Source organism: Heloderma suspectum, chromosome 1 (assembly GCF_057233095.1).
Source record: "Heloderma suspectum isolate Gila_16-S chromosome 1, 16-S_ref, whole genome shotgun sequence".
Taxonomy (NCBI): domain Eukaryota; kingdom Metazoa; phylum Chordata; class Lepidosauria; order Squamata; family Helodermatidae; genus Heloderma; species Heloderma suspectum.
This window is the reverse complement of record NC_139458.1, coordinates 212,462,862-212,483,707: the sequence shown is the minus strand read 5'-3', so window position 1 is coordinate 212,483,707 and position 20,846 is coordinate 212,462,862. Positions and strand designations below refer to the sequence as shown.

At 43.5% G+C, this 20,846-nt stretch overlaps 1 protein-coding gene across 1 annotated transcript in view; it reads right to left on the bottom strand.

Moving 5' to 3' along the window:
- The window catches only part of PARD3B (par-3 family cell polarity regulator beta), a 679,914-nt gene that overhangs the window by 94,119 nt on the left and 564,949 nt on the right, over window positions 1-20,846 (bottom strand). The window contains exon 21 of the mRNA XM_084818423.1: window positions 8,901-9,033. Within this exon, the coding sequence (XP_084674549.1) occupies window positions 8,901-9,033 (133 nt within the window). The remainder of the gene's footprint in view (window positions 1-8,900; window positions 9,034-20,846) is intronic.

Below are 20,846 nucleotides of genomic sequence, written 5' to 3'. Positions count from 1 at the left end.
TCCACATGAAGACAAGTCAAAATGGACCAGAAGGGAGAAGAGGGAGCGCTAACAAGGAAGTAAATAAAGAACAAAGGGTGCTAATGTAAAATTCTGTCTCAATTTGGGGGTTCCAAATTACCAGAACTTTTTACTGGAGTGGCACTAATAATGTTGGAATCTGAAATTCAGGTTTTTTTTTAATTTGAAGAACTTGTTCAAAAAGGAACATTAAGAAAAATCCCTCAAATGAATATATTTATATCTATGCATAGATGGTTTTTCTTCTAAGGAAGTGGAATTTTCCTAAATAAAAATGCATACTATGAATTTAAAACATATTTTTATTTTGTGTTGGACTAGTGGAGCACTCATGCAGGAAGGGAAAATAAACCCTTCAATGAAATAACCATATTCTTTTCTTCCAGGGAAGACTTAATTATTTATTTAACTTTTTTTTTTTTTTAAACAACTTCCAGTTTTTTATCTTTACGTGCTGTGTGCTCCTTTGAGCTCTTTATAATTTTTGTGGGTTGCAAAAGAAAAGTTATTTTCTTCTGGGGTTGTATGTGAGTGAGTGAGCTCCTGCAGAAAGCAGCATAAAACAAAAGAACAAACTTCAAAGGAATAAACATTTTTTTTCAATTTAGGGAAATGAAAAACTTTTGTTTTGTGCATGTGTTACCAATCCAGGGTCAATGTTCTGAAATTCTCCCTTCTTGCCAAAAGACAACTGAGGTGGAAAGCTAAGACATAACAGAATGGTGGAATAATCGGGTAGAACTAGGGGAATCCACTCATCCCTAGCAAAAACATGCACAGTAACAAAAGAGATGAATTGCAGAGAACTGAAAAAGATCAGGAAGACATAAAGCATGGCAGGCTTACTTATCATTATTTTTTTGACCGTACTTTTAAATATTTATGTATCCCAGTTTCCCAATACAGGACCGTTTCCTTTTATGAAGGTGGTTTTACAGCTGGCACCTTACTTGATGTATCCTACATGTTCTTTTTAAAAAGTGACTGTTCATGGCAGGATCCCTCCAAACACGGTGTACAACAATAAAACCCATAATAAAAACCAAAGTGGTAATAAAAACAGTAAAAACACAATAAAACAGTAACAGTGCCAAATATTCTAACAACCAACCAACACCAGCATAAAATAAAACTTACAACAGGTAACTGCAGCTACAACCCAGTCTAATAAAATATAATCAGGGGAAGGCCAGAGTGAAGTTGTAAGTTTTCAGGGCCTTTTTAAAAGCTTGCAATGATAGGTCCTGATGGACCCCTGATGGCAACTTATTCCAGAGATCTAATCGCCTCACCCCCACCAACACTCAGGTGGCCACATTTTGCATCAGCTAAAGTTTTTGGACTTGACCTTGGGGGAGCTGGGGGTGGCGATGGCCGACAGGAAGCTCTGGCATGGGCTGGTCCATGAAGTCACGAAAAGTCGGAAGTGACTGAACGAATAAACAACAAAGTTTTTGGACTGACTTCAAAGGCAGCCCCATGAACAGCACATTGCAGTAGTCTAGCCTGGACATCCCTACTGCATGAATAGCTGAGGCCTATTTTTGAGCTGGTGGATCAGTGGCAGATACCAACCAATCTGGTACTTGGGATAGATAGTGATTCGTTATTATGGCAGCTGCTATACATTAGCAAGCCACTATAAAGGAAAGATGGCTTAGGTAACATGGCTAACTGACAAAACCATAGGGAGCACCTATCTGGTATTATATATATGAGGAGGTCACCAGCTGCATTCCCCCTAGTGAATCTCCTATACAGGGGAAAGGAAAAACCTTTAACAACAGGATTTCCTCCTGTCTCAGTGTTATGTGCCTTCTTTAGAAGAAAGACCTGGAAAGATGTAGACTACAATAAGTTTTCAATTTAATCACAATTATGAAATTAGCTTTTCCTTTTTTTCTTATACAAAAAGATCCAGCTGTTCCTCAAGCCCTATTCTCAGGGACCAAAGTTAAAGCTGGAAAGTCTGTCTGCTAGTGATCATAGTCTACAGTAGATATTCTCAAACCTGGTTGCTGACCACATGGGAAGGGGGATATATACTATTTATATGAGAAGATATGAAGCAATGTTCAAATGGGAGGGGTTTTTTTGCAGCTGGATGCAGCATCAGCCGCAAATAACCAATTACAAGAATGCACCCATCTGGATGTGGCTTCATGACTGACCTGATCACCTCATCTCTAAACTGAGTCCAGAAATGGGGCTTTGTAGCAAAGTTAGTGCCTTTAGTCCAGGCAGGCAGGAAATGTGTCAAGAGGAATGAAATGTTGGGTACCAACACAAGGGCCTTGGGTGTTTCCAGACAAAGGGCTTCTGGTGCTAACAGCAGATCGGTCTTTCCTTAATGGATTTTCTGCAGTAAGAAAAAAGACTGAAGAAGTGGTGGGAAACGATGGGAGGGTTACGAGCGGAAGATGATGTCATCATCTGCCCCCCCCCCAATTCTGAAGACAAAGTAGGGGGATTGCACAAGAAAAGCCCCATCTGGAAGCACGCCTAGATGAGTCATGAGGAAGGGATAGAAGACCAGAGTTGGAACATCTAGTTTTCTGTTCCAATACTCAAAGCAGGGGAAGTAGCTGATCAAGGAATTCTACATAGATTATGCAGACATAAGATCCCGTGTTAAAACTGGTCATGGAGTGTACCATTTCAGACTGCAGCTGGGGATTGGATGATTGCATGGTATCCCAATATCACCCCTCAAACCCTTCCTGCATATAGAAATGTAAATGTCAGGGAGAAAAGTACTAGTCTAGCACCATGCCTGCCCTGCTAGGATTAAAAAAACAAAGTGTAGGGATTCTGTGCCCCCAATCCTCCATCACTCTTTCACTCTAGGAACATTTTATTAGAAGGAAATGTTATTAGAAGGAAAGAAGGAGGAATCTTCTTTGAAAAGAGCGGCATTTCTCTGCAAGAAGGCAGCAGCTTAGTTTTGCCAGTTTCATGGAAGCCGTACTGCCTTTTCCTGTATCACAAGCACCCAAATAGGCATTATGCCTGCTCACAAGAGGGGTCTTAAATTGTGTGTGTGTGTGTGTGTGTGTGTGTGCATGCGTGTGCACGTGTGTGTGTAGTTGAAGGCATGGATGCAACCCCCCGACCCTCAGTATCCCCACTCCCACCCTCCCTGGCTCTAGTGCCATCAAAGTGTATTCTGAGTGAAGGCTGCTCTCCAATCCAACCTTGCACCCTCCAGATGTGCTGGACTACAATGTCCATAATCCTCAACTAGTTCTCTGGGGATGATGGGAGTTGTAACCTAGCACATCTGGAGGGCACCAGTGTCAGGGTGGACACTGAGCCCATAGAACCTCAGAGCAGTTCTGATTCTGAGGAGGAACAGCCGTCCGTGGGAGAGGAGCGCGCTCTTCCCTCCCAGGCCCTGCAGCTGGCAGAGATTCCTCCTATCGGCATTCCAGACATAGATAGCAGTCCTGGGAGTGAAAGAGCACGGGAGGAGGACTGGCTGGATGCTTGACGCAGATGCAGAGAGCGACGAGCTATGGAGGGTGCGGAAACGAGGCGTAGCGCCCGTTTGGCGCACAAGCAACGGTCGTGTCCAGAGGACCCAAGGGAAAAGGGGAGGGACTCTCCCTAGCCCATAAGTTCAGGGTCTGCAAGTGATTCTCGTTCAAACGGGGACCAACTGTTTCCAACCCGGGGCATAGGTTACTCTGCTGTTCATAGCTTAGTCGCTGGTGATAGAGTTATTAAGTTGTAAAGGGAATAAAGCCTTGAAAAGAATCCTTTGTCTGTGTCTGGAGTTGGCTACTGGAGTAGACTGAAAGAGGCTGGCTAGGGCCTCCTGACAACCAGGTTGAGGGCAGCTGCTCCACTTACAATGCATTTATGTTACACATGTGTACAAACGTGTGCACAAATGTGTTGAGATATTTCTCCTGGAATAGTGAGTAGGTGTGCTTAGTAGTTGACCTTTAACGGTACGAATAACTTTCATGCCTATTCCAAAAGGGAATTCCTTCTGCACGTGGAAGGAAATCCCACCGGAGAATATTTATATTGAAGGGTGGCATGCAAATGAAGTAACATTTGATGAAGTCAATCTATGAAAACTGGACTAGAACAGCGGGCCTGAATCACTGATCAGCATGGTGAGGAGACCTTCTGGGGCCCACGTGCTGGCAGGTGACCCACTGCTGACTGGAGCCCCCAAAACTGGGGCTGTACAGCAGGAGGGAGGAAAGTAGACAGAGGAAGCATCAACTAGGAAAGCCTGAGAGAGAAGCAAAACTGCCGGGACAGGAGTGAGAAAAAGAACAGTGTTCAGTACTTGGCATTTGCCTGGGAAAGGGAGGAAAAGTTGCTGTACCAAAGGATGAAGATGCAGCTCTTTAGCAAACAGCAGGTTAATACCTCTTTACCAGGAAGATTTATTTTAGAGCTGCCCCCCAGAAAACGAGGGCTTGGGGGGGGGGGAGTCTAACCCATGCAGGGATCTCTTAGGATATGGTACTCTGTTTGGCTTTGCACCCAAACCTCATTTTTCCCATGTCAGCTCTAAAATGCACCTCCCTAACAAAGCCACGTAGAAACGTCTCCCTTGCTCTGCCAGAGAGTTGTTCTGTTAGAGTGGCCCCTGGGAAAACTGGGATCAGTGCCAAAGTCTATCATCATGGGAAACCCTCTTACCTAAGAGTCAGTTGTGGGGTGGGCTTTTTGTCCCCACCCCAGTTGTCACAGGGGCAGCTCTAAAATGCAGATCTCTGGCAAAGCAACAGAGAAATCAATTGCTTTGGTCAGGGGGTGATCTGAAGAGCTGCCCTTGGAGAAGTTCCCCCTCCATGGGGAAACCCAGGGTGAGATGGTCCCCCACTGGTGGTAAGCTTTCCCCCCCAGCCCCAGCTGTCTTTATATGAAGTTGCAAACCCTTCTGCAGCCTATATTTTAATCTGAGCTGGGGAAGAGTTCCAGGGTGTTCAGCTTTTGCATCACTGAGTCCATGAAGCTTGTTTGTGGAATGGAGTGTGGCAAAGTTCCAGATACCTCTACTGAGCAGGGAGGGGAGAATCAGCGAGGCTTGAGCATGCCAAAGTTCTCTGAGTTCCCGTGGTTGAAGTCCGTATATTTCTGAGCTTGCAATGTGATTTGCAGATCAAAAAAATGCGTTTGACAGCATGCGCGCATTTGAAAAATGTGTATGAAAATGGGTAATTTTGAAAAATGCACACAAATACGCTTTAATCAATGGGAGAAGAATGAATACATTTCAAAGATGCACACAACTGATGCGTACATTTGGAAAAATACGCCTGGAAATATACACAGATTTTCATGCGAAAAGAAAAACAAAGCTCACAATCTGATATGGACTCTAGTCAGAACAAGCTTTGAGATGGAATTTGGAAAACTTCGGTGAGCTCAGGTTTTGCTGATTTGCACATCCCTACTTGAAGCTGCCTGTTCCCATATGCGAGCTTTTGTAGCTGTTGTTGGTACAGGAAAAGTGAGCATTAAGGGGCACATTTTCAAAGTGCGCACCCAAATGCATATCCCCCCCCGACTGAAGTGTAAAAAATATTTTTTTTTCTTCAAAATGCACATTTTTAAAGTGCACATTTTGCTAACTAATGTATTTTACAAACACAATCACAAGCTTGGGAATATGCAAGCTTTGCCTGAAAAATGCATTCACGTTTGGAGACTGCGAATGGGGCAAGTTCTGACGTTAAACAAACTGAAATGAAATTCTCATACATCCTCACTACTGAGCACTAAGACCTTGCATATGATCCACTAAGGCCACCAGTTCTGAGAGGTCCTGGGTAAGGGAAGGGACATGAGACACAAAGCAGGCAAAATTATAGGAGGGCAACAGAGAAAGGTTCTCCTTTTCCAGGCCATGTTTGTTTCAGGGCATGTTGTATTGCTCTTACTTGTGATATGACACATTCCCAAATCAAGTAGCACTGGTGGTTAAGAGAACCTGTGCAGTGAACAACGGTACTCAGGAAGCACCTAAACACCAGTAAAGTTGTGTTTCCTGCCTCCTCCCGTCCTGTGTTAAAGCTGTGTGTAGAGTTAATGTTAGTGCAAATGCATTTGAATGAGAAATGGAAACAATCTTGAGGCTTCTGATATTAATCAGAGAGACTGAGAGCTTTAAAGCTACCTTGGGTGCTTTGATTAACAACTCTTTCTCTCACAGAAAACATGTAGCCTTGGGAATCAGTAATCTTAGGGTATTACACCTAATAGAAACGGCTTAAAGGGGATTACCCAGAAGGGACCTTTGTGAAGCTTTGGAGACTCTATGGGGCCATACTCAAAAAGGTAATAAAGCCCTTCAAAGTTTGATAAGAAACGGGAATCCTCAGCCAGCTCCCAAAGCTTCATTGACCAGGTCTGGATTATTTTCCACGATATCAATTGTTCTTTAAACATCTGCCTCGGGAGCACAGGCACGCTATTCATAAACGTGGTTTGGAGAATAGGCTTTCTTCCTCCCCCACACCTCCCAAGCTAAGCACTAAGGATGTGTAAATTTGCCAAATGAGGCTGTCTTTAATCAAAGAGTATGTTAAAATGATTTACTGAGACGCATTCCCACAGCACTCTCTCTACTGCGACCAACTAAAAAGTCACAAAGAAGAGACCTGGCTTTTGAGAACTGCCCCATAAAAGAAGCCACAATCCAGGTCCTGAGAGCCTGAAGCCTTCGGGACCTGAGTTGTGGCCTTGTGGAGGAGAGGTCTGGTCTGGTGTGACCTGTCCTCCCACTTGATTAATAGTTCAGATTTCTGCGTTAGGCAGCTCTGGTCCAGCGCAAAAGAAATCAGGTGCAGGTATAGTGTTGGGCAATTAGCAATTCTGATATTTAACACAGCCCCATTGGATAATGCTTGGTTCTACTAGTTACAACTTGAAATAAATCTGTCACCTAAACATACTGCTATAACTAATAAAAGCAAAGAGATTCTGAAATGGCTTTAATTGAGGAGACAAATATTGCACAAAAATATCAGAAAGCAACACCTTAGTAAAAGAGCTCATACAAGATTCCAGATCTAAAGACATTAAACTTTCAGAGAGTACTTGATCCTAGCTAATGCCATACAAAATTACACATTGGTCCAGCCTGGGCTGAAACTGTGTGGATTTGACTTAACATTAGTGAAAGTGTTAACATAGGTTCAGGGCCAGTTGAAGACATTCAGCTGCCTGAGGTGAAAGACAAGGTGGTGTTCCACCCAGCCACTTCACATACAGAAGACAAGTGGACAGGCAGCTGGATCTTATTTCAGTACTGGTGATGGGGCAGCATCTCCCGCTGCTTGTGAAGGAAGCAGGCCAACCTTAGGGCCCCCAGGCAGCCACGCATGTGCTCTCTCCTCCAGGTGAGGGGAATGGCTGGGAGTCTCAGGAGGAATGGCCTAGGGGTCTGCTGCCACCACTGCTCCCTACACCCCCAGCATCTGCCACCTGAGGTGGCCACATCACTCTGCCTAATGGTATGTCGCAGATTAGTGGATGGAGGAAAGGGTGGGGGGGAGGAGAGAGCATTTTTGCATGTTTTTTTCACTTCCTTCAAAAAGTGCTCAGAAAATGATTTAGTGGAGGGTCTGTGAACAGGGTGAAATAATTTGTAGTAGTTCCTCTCTCCTCAACACCCATTCAGAGTGGGGACAATACAATATCATCACTCTGAATTGGCATTGTGATGTCACATAGTGACATCACAATGCCAATTATTATGGACATTATCTAGATCTAATAATCTAATTATTATTACATAATAATCCAGTAGACATTATCTAGTGGACAGCATGACCCCTAACTGGCTGGGATCATATTTCCAGCAAGGAAAAAAAATGTTTTTATTTAAATGGTACCAAAGCAGCTGCTAAAGGGACAGCAAAGGGGCATGAAGAGCCGTGAAAATGAGTAACACTTGAAGAGGGTTAAGTAGCTGTTTTTTGCAGGGAACATCTTGACCCTGCAATACCATGGTTCGTGTCAAATTATTGCTTTGTGAACAGTCGGCACAGTCTTAATGTTAAATCAACTTCAGTTTGGCCATTTGCTTGGGCATAACCTGTAGAATGCCCCAGGGTGTTGTTCTGAGAGTATTTGCAGCCTAGACATGTCATAAAAATCAGGATACGTTTTGTAACAATTGCAATTGTCTCTGCTCCTCTGTCTTGTGATAAGAAAACAGCCACCAGACTCTTGAGATCTGGGACAAGTTAATGGATGTGGAGCATCTTGGATTTCTCCTTTAGAGTTCTGACTGAAACCTGAAGCAGACTTACCGCCCCACTGACATTGGAGCCACCAGCCTCCACTGCAGAAGAGGTACAATATTTACCCAGGAATTCTCCTTTATGCCTACACAATCACAGGGACACAACTCTTATTTAGCATAATGGTCAATTTGGTCTTGAAAGCCTCTGTAGCTATGAACTATGTTGGGGTGGGTGGGTGGGAGGGAGCTGATCACAGTTACAGAGAAAGAAAAACAAATCAAATGCCATTATTTATTTTCATGTATATGTGTAGTAATGTCACATGTATAGTATTTGGTGTTTCGTTTCAATCAAGGCTAACAAAAAACCTTGCTAAGGCAAGGAGAGAGAGAAAAGGATACCCCATGCTCACAGCAGGTATCTGGTGAGGTTGCTCATCTTCTTCCTTTCCCGGAATCTGTGTGGTATTGCCCAATAACTGAAATAACCTACTAGCGTAACTTCTATCCAGTACACCATGGACTGGGGACAACAGCTTTTCCTTACCTACCAAAGCCTACATACACTTACCAGTGAATTACCTGAGAAACACAACTGGTTCTTTGTGCTCCCTCTTAATGCTGGAGGCACACATATTGATTTAGACTTTGGTTGAGCACCTACCCAGTGCTGATCATAATCAGATGGCCTTCCTCTGCCTTCTTCTTCGTCATAGAAAGGTAAGCCTTCCCGCCTTGCCTGATGGTATTCTTTTCGTAACTTCTGGATGCGGTCCGTAGTTCCAGTTGGACGGTCACTGGATAAAGTAGAAAGTGCAGCTTAACTTATCTGAGTGCACCTCATCTTTAAGCATGTAACTGAACTCAATCAACCTAAGCCTTTTAGCTTAGGTTTCAGCAAAAGCTGAATGTTCCTGGTTCTTCCTAAGCCATGACTATACATACACTCCCACACACAGAAACGCAGACAGCTCATGTGTGAACATGCTAGCAAAGACACCTGCTTATACAATTCTACTTTATTGCAAAGTCCCAAATTTGGAATTACATGTTTAGCAATTATGTGGGTTTGTATATATTACAGGTTTATTATGGGTCACTACGGAGCTTCAAGCAAGAGAATTCCAGAAAAACGTCTATTTCTGCATCATTGACTATGCTAAAGCCTTTGATTGTGTGGATCACAACAAACTGTGGCACATTCTTCAAGAGATGGGAGTACCAGACCACCTTACCTGTCTCCTGAGAAACCTGTATGAGGGCCAAGAAGCAACAGTAAGAACTAGACATGGAACAACCGAGTGGTTCAAAATTGGGAAAGGAATACGACAAGGCTGTATATTGTCGCCCTGCTTATTTAATTTATATGCAGAGTACATCATGAGAAACACAGGGTTGGATGAATCACAGGTTGGAATTAAGATTGCCGGGAGAATTATCAACAACCTCAGATATGCAGACGATACCACCCTAATGGCAGAAAGTGAAGAGGATCTAAAGAGCCTCTTGTTGAGGGTGAAAGTGGAGAGTGCAAAAGCCGGTTTGAAACTCAACATTAAAAAAACGAAGATCATGGCATCTGGCCCCATCACTTCCTGGCATATAGAAGGGGAAGAAATGGAAGCAGTGACAGATTTTACTTTCTTGGGCTCCAAGATCACCGCGGACGGTGACTGTAGCCATGAAATTAAAAGACGCTTGCTCCTTGGGAGGAAAGCTATGGCAAACCTAGACAGCATAGTAAGAAGCAGAGACATCACCTTGCCGACAAAGGTTCGTATCATCAAAGCTATGGTTTTCCCAGTAGCAACGTATGGCTGTGAGAGCTGGACTATAAGGAAGGCTGAGCGCCGAAGAACTGATGCCTTCGAACTGTGGTGCTGGAGAAGACTCTTACGAGTCCCCTGGACTGCAAGAAGGTCAAATCAGTCCATCCTAAAGGAAATCAGCCCTGAGTGCTCATTGGAAGGACAGATACTGAAGCTGAAGCTCAAATATTCTGGCCACCTAATGCGAAGAGAAAACACTCTGGAAAAGACCCTGATGCTGGGAAAGATTGAAGGCAAAAGGAGAAGGGGGCGGCAGAGGATGAGATGGCTAGATAGCATCACGGATGCAATGACTATGAACTTGAGCACACTCCGGGAGACAGCACAGGACAGGAAGGCCTGGCGTGCCATGGTCCATGGGGTCACGAAGAATCGGACACGACTGAACGACTGAACAACAACACGGAGCTTAATCTACAACATCTTCATGCAACATTTAAGGAAACTGGCCTGAACCTGGTGGGAACCTGTGCTACTCTCAGATCAAGTTATTCTTCTCTGAAGAAGGGCTGATTTTCCTGCTACAACTTAAACCTGCTACTTAAAACAATTAGGTAGCTTCAACAAACAATTCTCCAATGTGGTCACAATGGTTGCTACAGGTGGGCCAGGTACTTCATGTGTCCTCCTTGCCTTTCCCTCCAGTTCCTATTAACACAGTGTTGGTTTTGTCCATTTAGTTATCTCTTCTCTCCATCGTCCTTCATCTATCACCTAACAAAAATGGCCCACAATTAAATTCTGCAGGACGTTTGTTGGAAAGACAGAGCCACGGTTGGTAAGATGAAGGAGACAGTGATTTTTATGATGTATGATCCATGGCATCTCTAAATTACAGTAATGTTAAGTGTGCATTATATGCATGAAGGAAAAAGAAAAAAAGAAAAAAAAAGAAAAAAGAGCGTTCTTAGTTGGTTAAGATTTATATTTCTTGCCTTCTGTGGATTTAAATATAAGGATATTAAACTAATTTGATTCACAGTGACATTTATAGATGCCATATACATTTCCTAAGTCTGCCCAAATATAGGGATTATATGTCAAGAAAGAAGGAATAATTTTTGTGTAGGGTGAAGGAGGTCTTGTTGGGGGAATAACATAGTCAAACGATGGGAACAAAATGCCAGAATTACCATGCAAATAGATTATAACAAAGCACTCAAATATACATAATACAATTTAATGAACTGATAATAAAACAATAGATCACCTGTTTCATAGCACACCACAAAAGCAAGCAGCAAAGGTGTAGTGTTTTCAACATTTTCTTACATGTGATGCTTCTAGATGTGGCTTCCATAGGGGTGTGCACACAGCAAGAACCAAATGTGTGCCATTGTCTCATATCACAAGTTTCATATGTTTTTCGACATGGAAGTACTTCCTGCTTGGAAAATTCCCAGCACTGGAATTGTCTCTGACCATGGTTTTGCAGTTCACACAACTTCTATCTGAGCAAATTCATGTAATTTCTCTCATTAAAAATCCACGTCTTCGTTTTCAGACACCAGACTGACTGTTTAAGGTTGCAGGCACCCATGTCTTCATCAAATAATGCGGGATGCTGCCCTTAGTGGAAAGGCTGTCTGTAAAATATGATGATCTCTTGGTGATGCTGGCAATTTTTGTGGTGCAGCAAACCTCTTCTAAGATATCCTCTGCAGGATAACTGTGAGCTTAACCTGGCCCCCACCCTTGAATTCTAGGGGCTCTATAAAAATCAAGTTGCTGTATGCTTTAGAATGAATGTAGTGACCGTTCATCAGCAAATCACCCACAACTTAGCTGCAGGTCAGGGGTACAAAGTTCCATACTAAAATAAGAGCAACCTTCTTCTGCAATGGTGTGTGCGTGTGTGTGTGTGTGGATTGTGTGATAAAGGCAAACCTTTGCAGTCTACCCCCATTTTATCCCCTACACATAAAATACCAGACATGGTCTTTGAGGAATTTTTCTCAATAACTGTCTACATCAATACATTAAAAGTACTGGCTTTTAAAAGAGTTAAGTCTAACTAAGGAGAGATATATGAACTGAGTAACAAAAATGTAGTTCAAGTTCCAAGCAATGTGAAATGATTGTGATGCCCAATCATCAACAGTTCTGAATTTCAGCTTGGCTCCTGACAATTACATGAATATATGAACCACATTCAAACTCACCAGATGAATTCAATCAGGGCCAGGCAAATATCGCATACATAATCTATTAGTTTACCCCAAAGAAACCGAAGCACTGAATTCAAACTGAATGAAGTCATCAGTAATAATAATAAAGGAGACGCTGATAAGGCAATATTAAAAAAAAAAGATCACAGTTTTCTCACATTTGCAGGGGGGGAAATCATACTCTGACTGCAAACCTAGTTTCCCATCTGACTATAAATACATATATTTAAAAATATGGTCTTGATCAGATAGCCATTCTAAAGTAAGAAATGGAGGAAGAAAACAAATTTCGAGTGCATATGATGAACAAATGTTTGTCCTGAAAACAAATCAGAATTCACAACAGAATTTGTTAAAAAATCACGCCAACTTCAAAAATCAATTTATATAATATGTATTCTCACTGGAATGTATCAATAAGACTTGTGTTTTCTGTATAAATTAGAAGATGGCTGAGGAAGATGCATTAGCTCCCTCAGTTTTAAGATGCCCCCTCCTTAAATTAAAGTTTTGGAATCAAAGGGGGTGGGCTGGAATAAGGAAGACTGAGCGAAGGAAGATTTTATTTATTTATTTATTGCATTTATATCCTGCCTTTCTTCCTCTTGCAAGGAACCCAAGGTATCTTCCTCCTCCTCTCCGTTTTATCCTCACAACAACAACCCTGTGAGGTAGGTTGGGCTGAGAGTCTGTGACTGGCCCAAAGTCACCCAGTGAGCTTCCATGGCCAAGTGGGGACTAGAACCTGGCTCTCCCGGCTCCCAGTCCGTCACTCTCACCACTACACTACACTGGCTCTGGAGGAAAATTCTGAGAGTGCCTTGGACTGCAAGAAAATCAAACCAGTCAATGCTCCAGGAAATAAAGCCAGACTGCTCACTTGAGGGAATGATATTACAGGCAAAACTGAAGTACGTTGGCCACATAATGAGAAGACAGGATACCCTGGAGAAGATGCTGATGCTAGGGAAAGTGGAAGGAAAAAGGAAGAGGGGCCGACCAAGGGCAAGATGGATGGATGATATTCTGGAGGTGACAGACTCAACCTCGGGGGAGCTGGGGGTGGCGACGGCCGACAGGAAGCTCTGGTGTGGGCTGGTCCATGAAGTCACAAAGAGTCGCAAGCGACTTAACGAATAAACAACAATATTTACTACCAGAGAGGCAGAGAGGTGTTTGTGGGATTTTGTGTCTTGGTGCCAAAATAACCTGACCAGCTTTAGGTACTATGCACACTGATTTGGGGGTGCTGTTTGCTGCTCTGCCTCAGGCAAAAACATGCCTTGAGGCGGCTCTGTTGGGACCCAAATATCTGAAGGAGGGCCTTTCCCTGTACCAACTTGTCCATGCCTTACGATCTTCAGGGGAGACTTTTCTCCAAGTACCCATGGTACATTATGTAACAAAGGTGAAAGCCTTCTCTGTTGTGGCACCCTGATTGTGGAACAACCTTCCCAGGAGGTGTGACTTGTGCTGACATTACAGGCACCAGGTCAACACCTATTTGTTAGCCTATTTGTTTTAAATTAGTTTATGAAGTTGGGTGGAATAGCTGCCTTTTTATGCCTCTTTTTGTTGTAGTAGTTTATTGTGGGTTTATAAGAAAGTTTCAAAAGTTTTATTACATTTTGTAAACTGCCCTGGTGCTGTAAGTTGAAGGGCAGTATGTAAACATGTTAATAAACAAACAAAATGTTTAGCGTATTGTCTCTGATCCTCAGTGAGAATGCATGGATGTCATATAATTAATTTAGTCAGGTTCCTTCTTCATTTGTATGTCATGTCATCGTTTACTAAGTGTGCAAAACAAGGTTTAATGTAATGCTTAATATTTCTGGGAAGCAATCAGCAAAGGAGAAAAAAATGTATTCAACGCTGTTGTGTATATTATTAAATGTCATTTCCTTTTGAAGCATTTTGAACACCTGGCGAAATAATCAGTGTGGCAATGGCACTTTCCTTCATAACAGGGATGCTTTTTTCCATGTTATCCATTCAATATCAATCAGTGGCGTACAATATATATCGCTATGCCTCAGGTACCGCACAAAGGTACTTTGGCTGCTTCACCTCTGAGAATCTGATTTGGATGTCAGTCAACAGAGCAACTTTTTTTTGTCATGACTGATGTCTTACTGGGCTCCTTTTAACAAAACACAATGATAAATCAACATGGGCTTAGCCATGCCTTATAAAGATATGCAAACTTACCATGCATACATACATTTGGTTTTTCAAAACGTAAATATTTTGCTTCTGGTGGCTTCCTAACTAAACTGTTCTTGCTGAAGTCATATTCTCAGGCTCAAACTACAGGGAATTTTTTTTTTATTATTATTATTATTATTATTATTATTATTATTATTATTATTATTATTATTATTATTATTATTTCATTTCTATACCGCCCAATAGCCGAAGCTCTCTGGGCGGTTTACAAAAATTAAAAACATTAAAAATACAATATACAGAGATTAAAAGCTATTTACATAAAAATACATAAACAGACAATATACACAAAAGAAACATTTATCTAAAACAACTTCAAACAAACAACCTCAAAAGCAAACAACCATAACCATAAGACATTCCAGGATCAATTAAAACGAATATGCTGTAGAATGCCTGGGAGAAGAGAAAGGGCTGAAAAGATAACAATGTTGGCTCCAGGCAGGCCTCGTCGGGGAGATCATTCCATAATTTGGGAGCCACCGAGAAGGCCCTCTCCCTTGTTGCCATCTTCTGAACTTCCCTCGGTGTAGGAGGAGGGCCTTAGATGTTGAGCATAGTATACAGGTAGGTTCGTGTCGGGAGAGGCACTCCGTCCGGTATTGTGGTCCCAAGCCATGTAAGGCTTTATAGGTTAAAACCAGCACCTTGAATTGGGCTCAGAAACATACAGGCAGCCAGTGCAAGCGGGCCAGAGTCAGGATTGTATGTTTGGACTTTCTGGTCCCCGTTACCAGTCTGGCTGCCGCATTTTGCACGAGCTGCATCTTCTGAACCATCTTCAAAGGCAGCCCCACATAGAGTGCACTGCAATAATCTAACTTGGAGATTACCAGAGCATAGACAACTGAAGCCAGGTTATCCCTGTCCAGATAGGAGCGTAGCTGGGCCACCAACCGAAGATGGTAGAAGGCACTCCATGCCCCTGAGGCCACCTGAGCCTCAAGTGACAAAGATGGCTCAAGGAGAACACCCAGGCGATGAACCTGCTCCTTCAGGAGGAATGCAACCCCATCAAGAACAGGTTGAGCACCCTCCATCCAGTCAGAAGAACCACCCACCAACAGCATCTCAGTCTTGTCTGGATTGAGTTTCAGTTTATTAGCCCTCATCCAGTCCATTGTCGCAGCCAGACACTGATTTAGCACATCCACAGCCTCACCTGAAGAAGATGAAAAGGAGAAATAGAGCTATGTGTCATCAGCATACTGATGACAACGAATCCCAAAATCCCACATGACCACACTCAATGGTTTAATGTAGATGTTAAATAGCATGGGGGACAGAACTGAGCCCTGTGGAACCCCATACTGGAGAATCCACGGGGCTGAGCAATATTCCCCCACCTTCTGGAGCTGACCATCCAAGTAGGAACGAAACCACTGCAGTGCAGTGCCTCCCACTCCCAGCTCAGACAATCGCCCCAGAAGGATATCATGGTTGATGGTATCGAAAGCCTCTGAGGATCAAGGAGAATCAACAAAATCACACTCCCCCATTTCTCTCCCTACATAGGTCATTATACAGGATGACCAAGGCTGTTTCCATGCTAAAACCTGGCCTTAACCTTGACTGTAATGGATCCAGATAATCGGTCTCATTCAAGAGTGTCTGGACCTGACTGGCAACCTTGCCCAGGAAAGGAACATTTGCTATTGCCCTAAAATTAGGACTGGTCTCACTACTGCCTCTTTGAGGTGGCCCAGGGCCACTCCCTCTTGCAAGGAGGCATTAATCACCTCCGTGGCCCAGCCAGCTGTTCCTTCTCTGCCAGTTTTTATCAGCCATGAGGGGAAAGATCCAGTACGGAAGTGGTTGCACGAACCTGTCCAAGCACCTTGTCAACATCCTCGAGCTGTACCAACTGAAACTCATCCAGGAGAACAGGACAAGGCTGTGCTCTGGATACCTCACTAGATTCACCAATCTAAGTCCTGGAGGATGCAAGAGATCTTATCCTGGAAGTGCCTAGCAAATGCATTACAGCGGGCCTCAGAGGGATCTACAGTGTCCTTAGGGCCTGCATGATGTAATAGCCCTTGGATGACTCTGAAAAGCTCCACTGGGCGGCAGATGGAAGATTCAACAGAGGTTGCAAGATGATTTTTTTTGCCACCCTCACTGCCCCTGAATGTACTCTACCATAGGCACATACCAGCATTCAATTGCATCCACTAGGAGTTCTTCTCCATCTGTACTCAAGCCGTCTCCTATTTTGCTTCATCGCTCTCAGCTGTGGGGTATACCACAGAGCAGTTGAAGCTCTACTCAGGAGAGTGTGCTCAGGAGCAATCATGTCAACCGATCGGGGCATTTCTGCATTCCACAGATCAACCAGGGTTTCGCAAGGAGAGCCTGCCACATCAGCTGGAAACCTCCCCAGAGTCCTTTGGAAACCACCTGGATCCATTAGCCTCCAGGGGCGGACCATCTTAATAGGTCCCCCACCCTTGCAGAGGGGAAAAGCTGCTTTAAGTCTAAACCTCAGCAGGTAACCTGACCATGACAAGGGGACTAATGCAAAGTCCCCCACCTTCAGACCACCATCTTCACGTCCAGTTGAGAAAACCAAGTCTATAGTATGCCCCACTACATGCGTGGGCCAATGACATCTTGGGACAGTCCCCTGGTCATCATGGAGACCATGAAATCCTGAGCTGCCCCAGACAAGGTGCCCTCAGCGCAAATGTTGACATCCCCCAGAACCAACAGTCTGGGGGATCACAACAGCGCACCAGAGACCAGCTCAGATAGGGAGTCTGTTGAGCACCAGGGTGGGCAGTACACCAACAGTCCTAATCTGTCCCACTGGCCCAACACAAGGTGCAAACACTCCAGGCCAGTAGTCACATTGACAAGGAGCCTCCAGAGGGAGATGGAATTCCTATAGACCACAGCAACCCCGCTCCCCGGCCTTCAGGTCTTCCCTGATGCTGAACCAAGTACCCTGATGGGCAGAGCTGGGAGAGATGAACTTCTCCCTGCTCACCTACTCAGATCTCAGTTATATATGCCAGATCGGCCGCCCCATCCACTGTTAAGTCATGGATGAGGCAGGTCTTATTTTGAACCAATCTGGCATTTAAAAGCAGCATTTGGAGACCTGAGGGCAGGCTGACAGGGCAACCACCATGCCTGCAGCTGGGGGGAGGGCCGGAACACGGCACAGCCATTAACTGTCTGGGCTGTGTTCCCCTAACCTGGCTAGCCCTCCTCCCAACACCACATCTCCCTTGACCAGGGGATGGCAGCAGAACTCTCTGTTTAATGCTGTGTCTCCCCAATCCTGCATAAAGTGGGGTCTGGAGGGACAATTTCATAGCAAAAAGGGAGCCTGGATGGGGAATACTAAACACTCACTCTGCCTGTGGCTTACCTCTCCTTTGTTTGTTTGTTAATGACATTTATTTTCTGCTTTTCATTATAAAACAATCCCAAAGTGGGGTACAACCAATACAATCTCTCCTAATGTTACCTTTCCCCTAGTTGGGCTTTGATATTAGAAGTGAAGCCACCTGGGAGAAAAGCATCTGACAGGAGAAGCCATAGGGAGATAAGTGATGGGTGCAGGGAGAGTTTAATGTTTACCCCTCTCTTACTCTACAACAGTGGCTTTTAAACTGTGGGACAGGCCCGCAAGTAAACACAAGACACTCACTGAGGGGGTGTGATATTCCAGTGATACAGAAGGACCTGCAGCTGACAGATCCAGAAGCTGGATTTAGGAGGGTGTCTGAGACGCCCTGTGATTCTCCTCTTCTAGTGCTAGATTACATCCTCAATCCACACCAGTAGCTTGCATACCATGTGGTTGCGTGTGAACATTCTGTACGTTCAGAAGGAGGACCTGAATTCAAAAAGTTTGAGAAACCCTATTCTAAAAATTGGACCTCCCATCTTTTATTTTATAAATGATTCTTTTTCTCTTTTTATTGTTCACTGCTCAGGAATTTTGCTAGATGTAGAACAGTCTATCAGTGTTATAAATAAATACTTTAACAAGTTAAAACAACAGACTAAAACCAGAATAAAAACCAAAGTAAAAGGCAACAGTAGTGCAAAGACCTTAAAATGCACGATGCATTTTTTTTTAAAACAGAAGGACTAAAAAGCCTAGAAGGTCTTCACCTGGGACTGAAAAAATCACAACCTAGGTGCCAGGTAAGCCTCTCTCGCTAGGAGGACATTCCAGAATCCAGTTGTGGAGGGGTGCCAAAACTGAAAAAACCCTCTTTTTTAAAAAACGGAGGGAGAGTTAAAAAGGGGAGAGCGTCAAAATTTCCATGTTGAGCCTCTCAACATGAGTCTCTGTTGCTGTTCACACTTCTGTGCTTGGGAGAATCATAGAACAGTTAGGGTTTGAAGGGGCCTATAAGACCATCGAATCCAAACCCATAATTGAAAAGGTTCAATTATGCCCTTTGTTTGGGAGAAAGTGGCTGATGTCCATAATTGAGGGTGGTGGTGGCTGGGATCAGGGGCTATGCTGGAGGTCGGATGGGAAGCTCAGGTCTCCATTGCCTAGATGCCCAGTTTAGGGAGATCATCTCCTTCCCTATGTTCTTCTTCTACAACCAGCAAGGCAGTCTGTCAGCAGGCCAAGTTCATGCCACAGGTTGCACATGGGTGGTTCTCTGTAGATGCGTTCCAGGTGGGATCTCTTTTCCCCCTTGGAGAGCTGCCAAAGTTTGAATATCTTTCAGGATTGCTGAAAAAGGCATTCCTGTTTGGGGCATTGGACTAAAGTTAAGCTGATCTTGGGGCAGGGGGAAGGGAAAAGGGGTACTTAATTCATCTTAAGACTTTGTACAGGTTTAAAACCTTGATGATTTTTATCTTCAGGTCTCCCCGGCTCCAAATAAATATTTGTGTATAGTAGTGCACTAGAGATTTTTATTTTAATCTACATAAAGAAAATGTACCTTTCTTTTAAGCAATTCTAGGTTGAGAGGGAGAAGTCTTCCATTCACAAGCTCATATAACAACTGCACTCTGATTAAAGGAGCGTGCTGATTCCTCCAGTTACAATGCTGCAAAAGTCAAAACAGAACTGGATCTACTGATAGGAATGTGCTTGTCTTGTACATACATAAAACATGTGGGAAAGCACTACTGAGCAGCATTGTTCATTTATGGTATCACTCACTTAAGAAGTCAAGACTAATGTATTTCAAAGGGTGTGTTACAAAGGCTACACTAGCATTTATTTCACAACACTGAAATCTTGAATGTTTTACTGAAGTGATTTAGCAGCCTCCATAATAGGAGGAAAGAAAAGAATGGCTAAAAATATGATAAAAATAAAACCCATACTAAGAACATAACTTTACAATATTTCAAGCTTTCATCTTTGTCAGCCATACAGGGGAAAGATAGTTTACAAGGAAATGAGCTTTTGGTGTTTACATTTCTACTTGAGCAAATGAATGAGATTCCAATAGAAGGCTTTTTGACAATTCTGCAAGATAACAGAAGTTAAGATTCAAACAGAGACTGCTCAAAATGTAAAAGCACAGCTTGCACATTTCACAGCCAAAAGCAAACTAGAAGGTTCCTATCTTCTTTTTCTGAACCTGGAAAAGACCACTGCTTAAAAAGAAAAAGAAAAGAGTGAAGGTAGCACATTACCTAAATGGAGTTTTCCCACCATGATTCTTTATTGCAATGGCAAAACAAATGTTTATAGTTAGGCATTTGGGATAATGCAGTCCAGCAGGGTGCCACATGTCTAGGCCTAATCCAACAAACAGTGTGATCTTGGAAGAACGTTGCAGTAGGACTAAGTTGTCAAGAAGCTGTAAGGAGATGCACACAGCAGCTGTGTGTGCGACTGCAACTAATTTTACCACATGCACATACGTGGCATAAACATATGAAGCTGCTTAAACTGAACCAGACCGTCTCATCTAGCCCAGTGTTGTCAAGTTTAACAGGCAGTGTCTCGTCAAGGTTTCAGGAAGAGGTCTTTGCAGCTCTGCTATCTAATTCCTTTTCATTAGAGGTGTCAGAGATAAAACCTTGGGCCCCCTCTGCACACAGAACAAATGCTCTGTAACAGCAATGGCTTTTCTGGACCTATAGGTGGGTGGGGTGACTGACAGAACTGGTTTCCATTCATTACTTATTCCTCAAAAGGGCACCAGCCAAGTGTTTTGTGACCAAGTTTATGATGGCCATTTCTCCTCTTAGCCCCAGCCTCCATATCCCAACAAGGATGCTGCCAAAAGGCCTGAGCTTCATATGGGCTGGGAGAAAAGCACCATCACCATCAGGACTAGTAGTTTTTTGGTCTGTGTAGTGAGCTACTGAACTGCATGTTGTAGCATCAACCTAGGCAGTTTAGTATCTTCATGTGCTGGATTGACTGACCCATCTAGGTTGGTC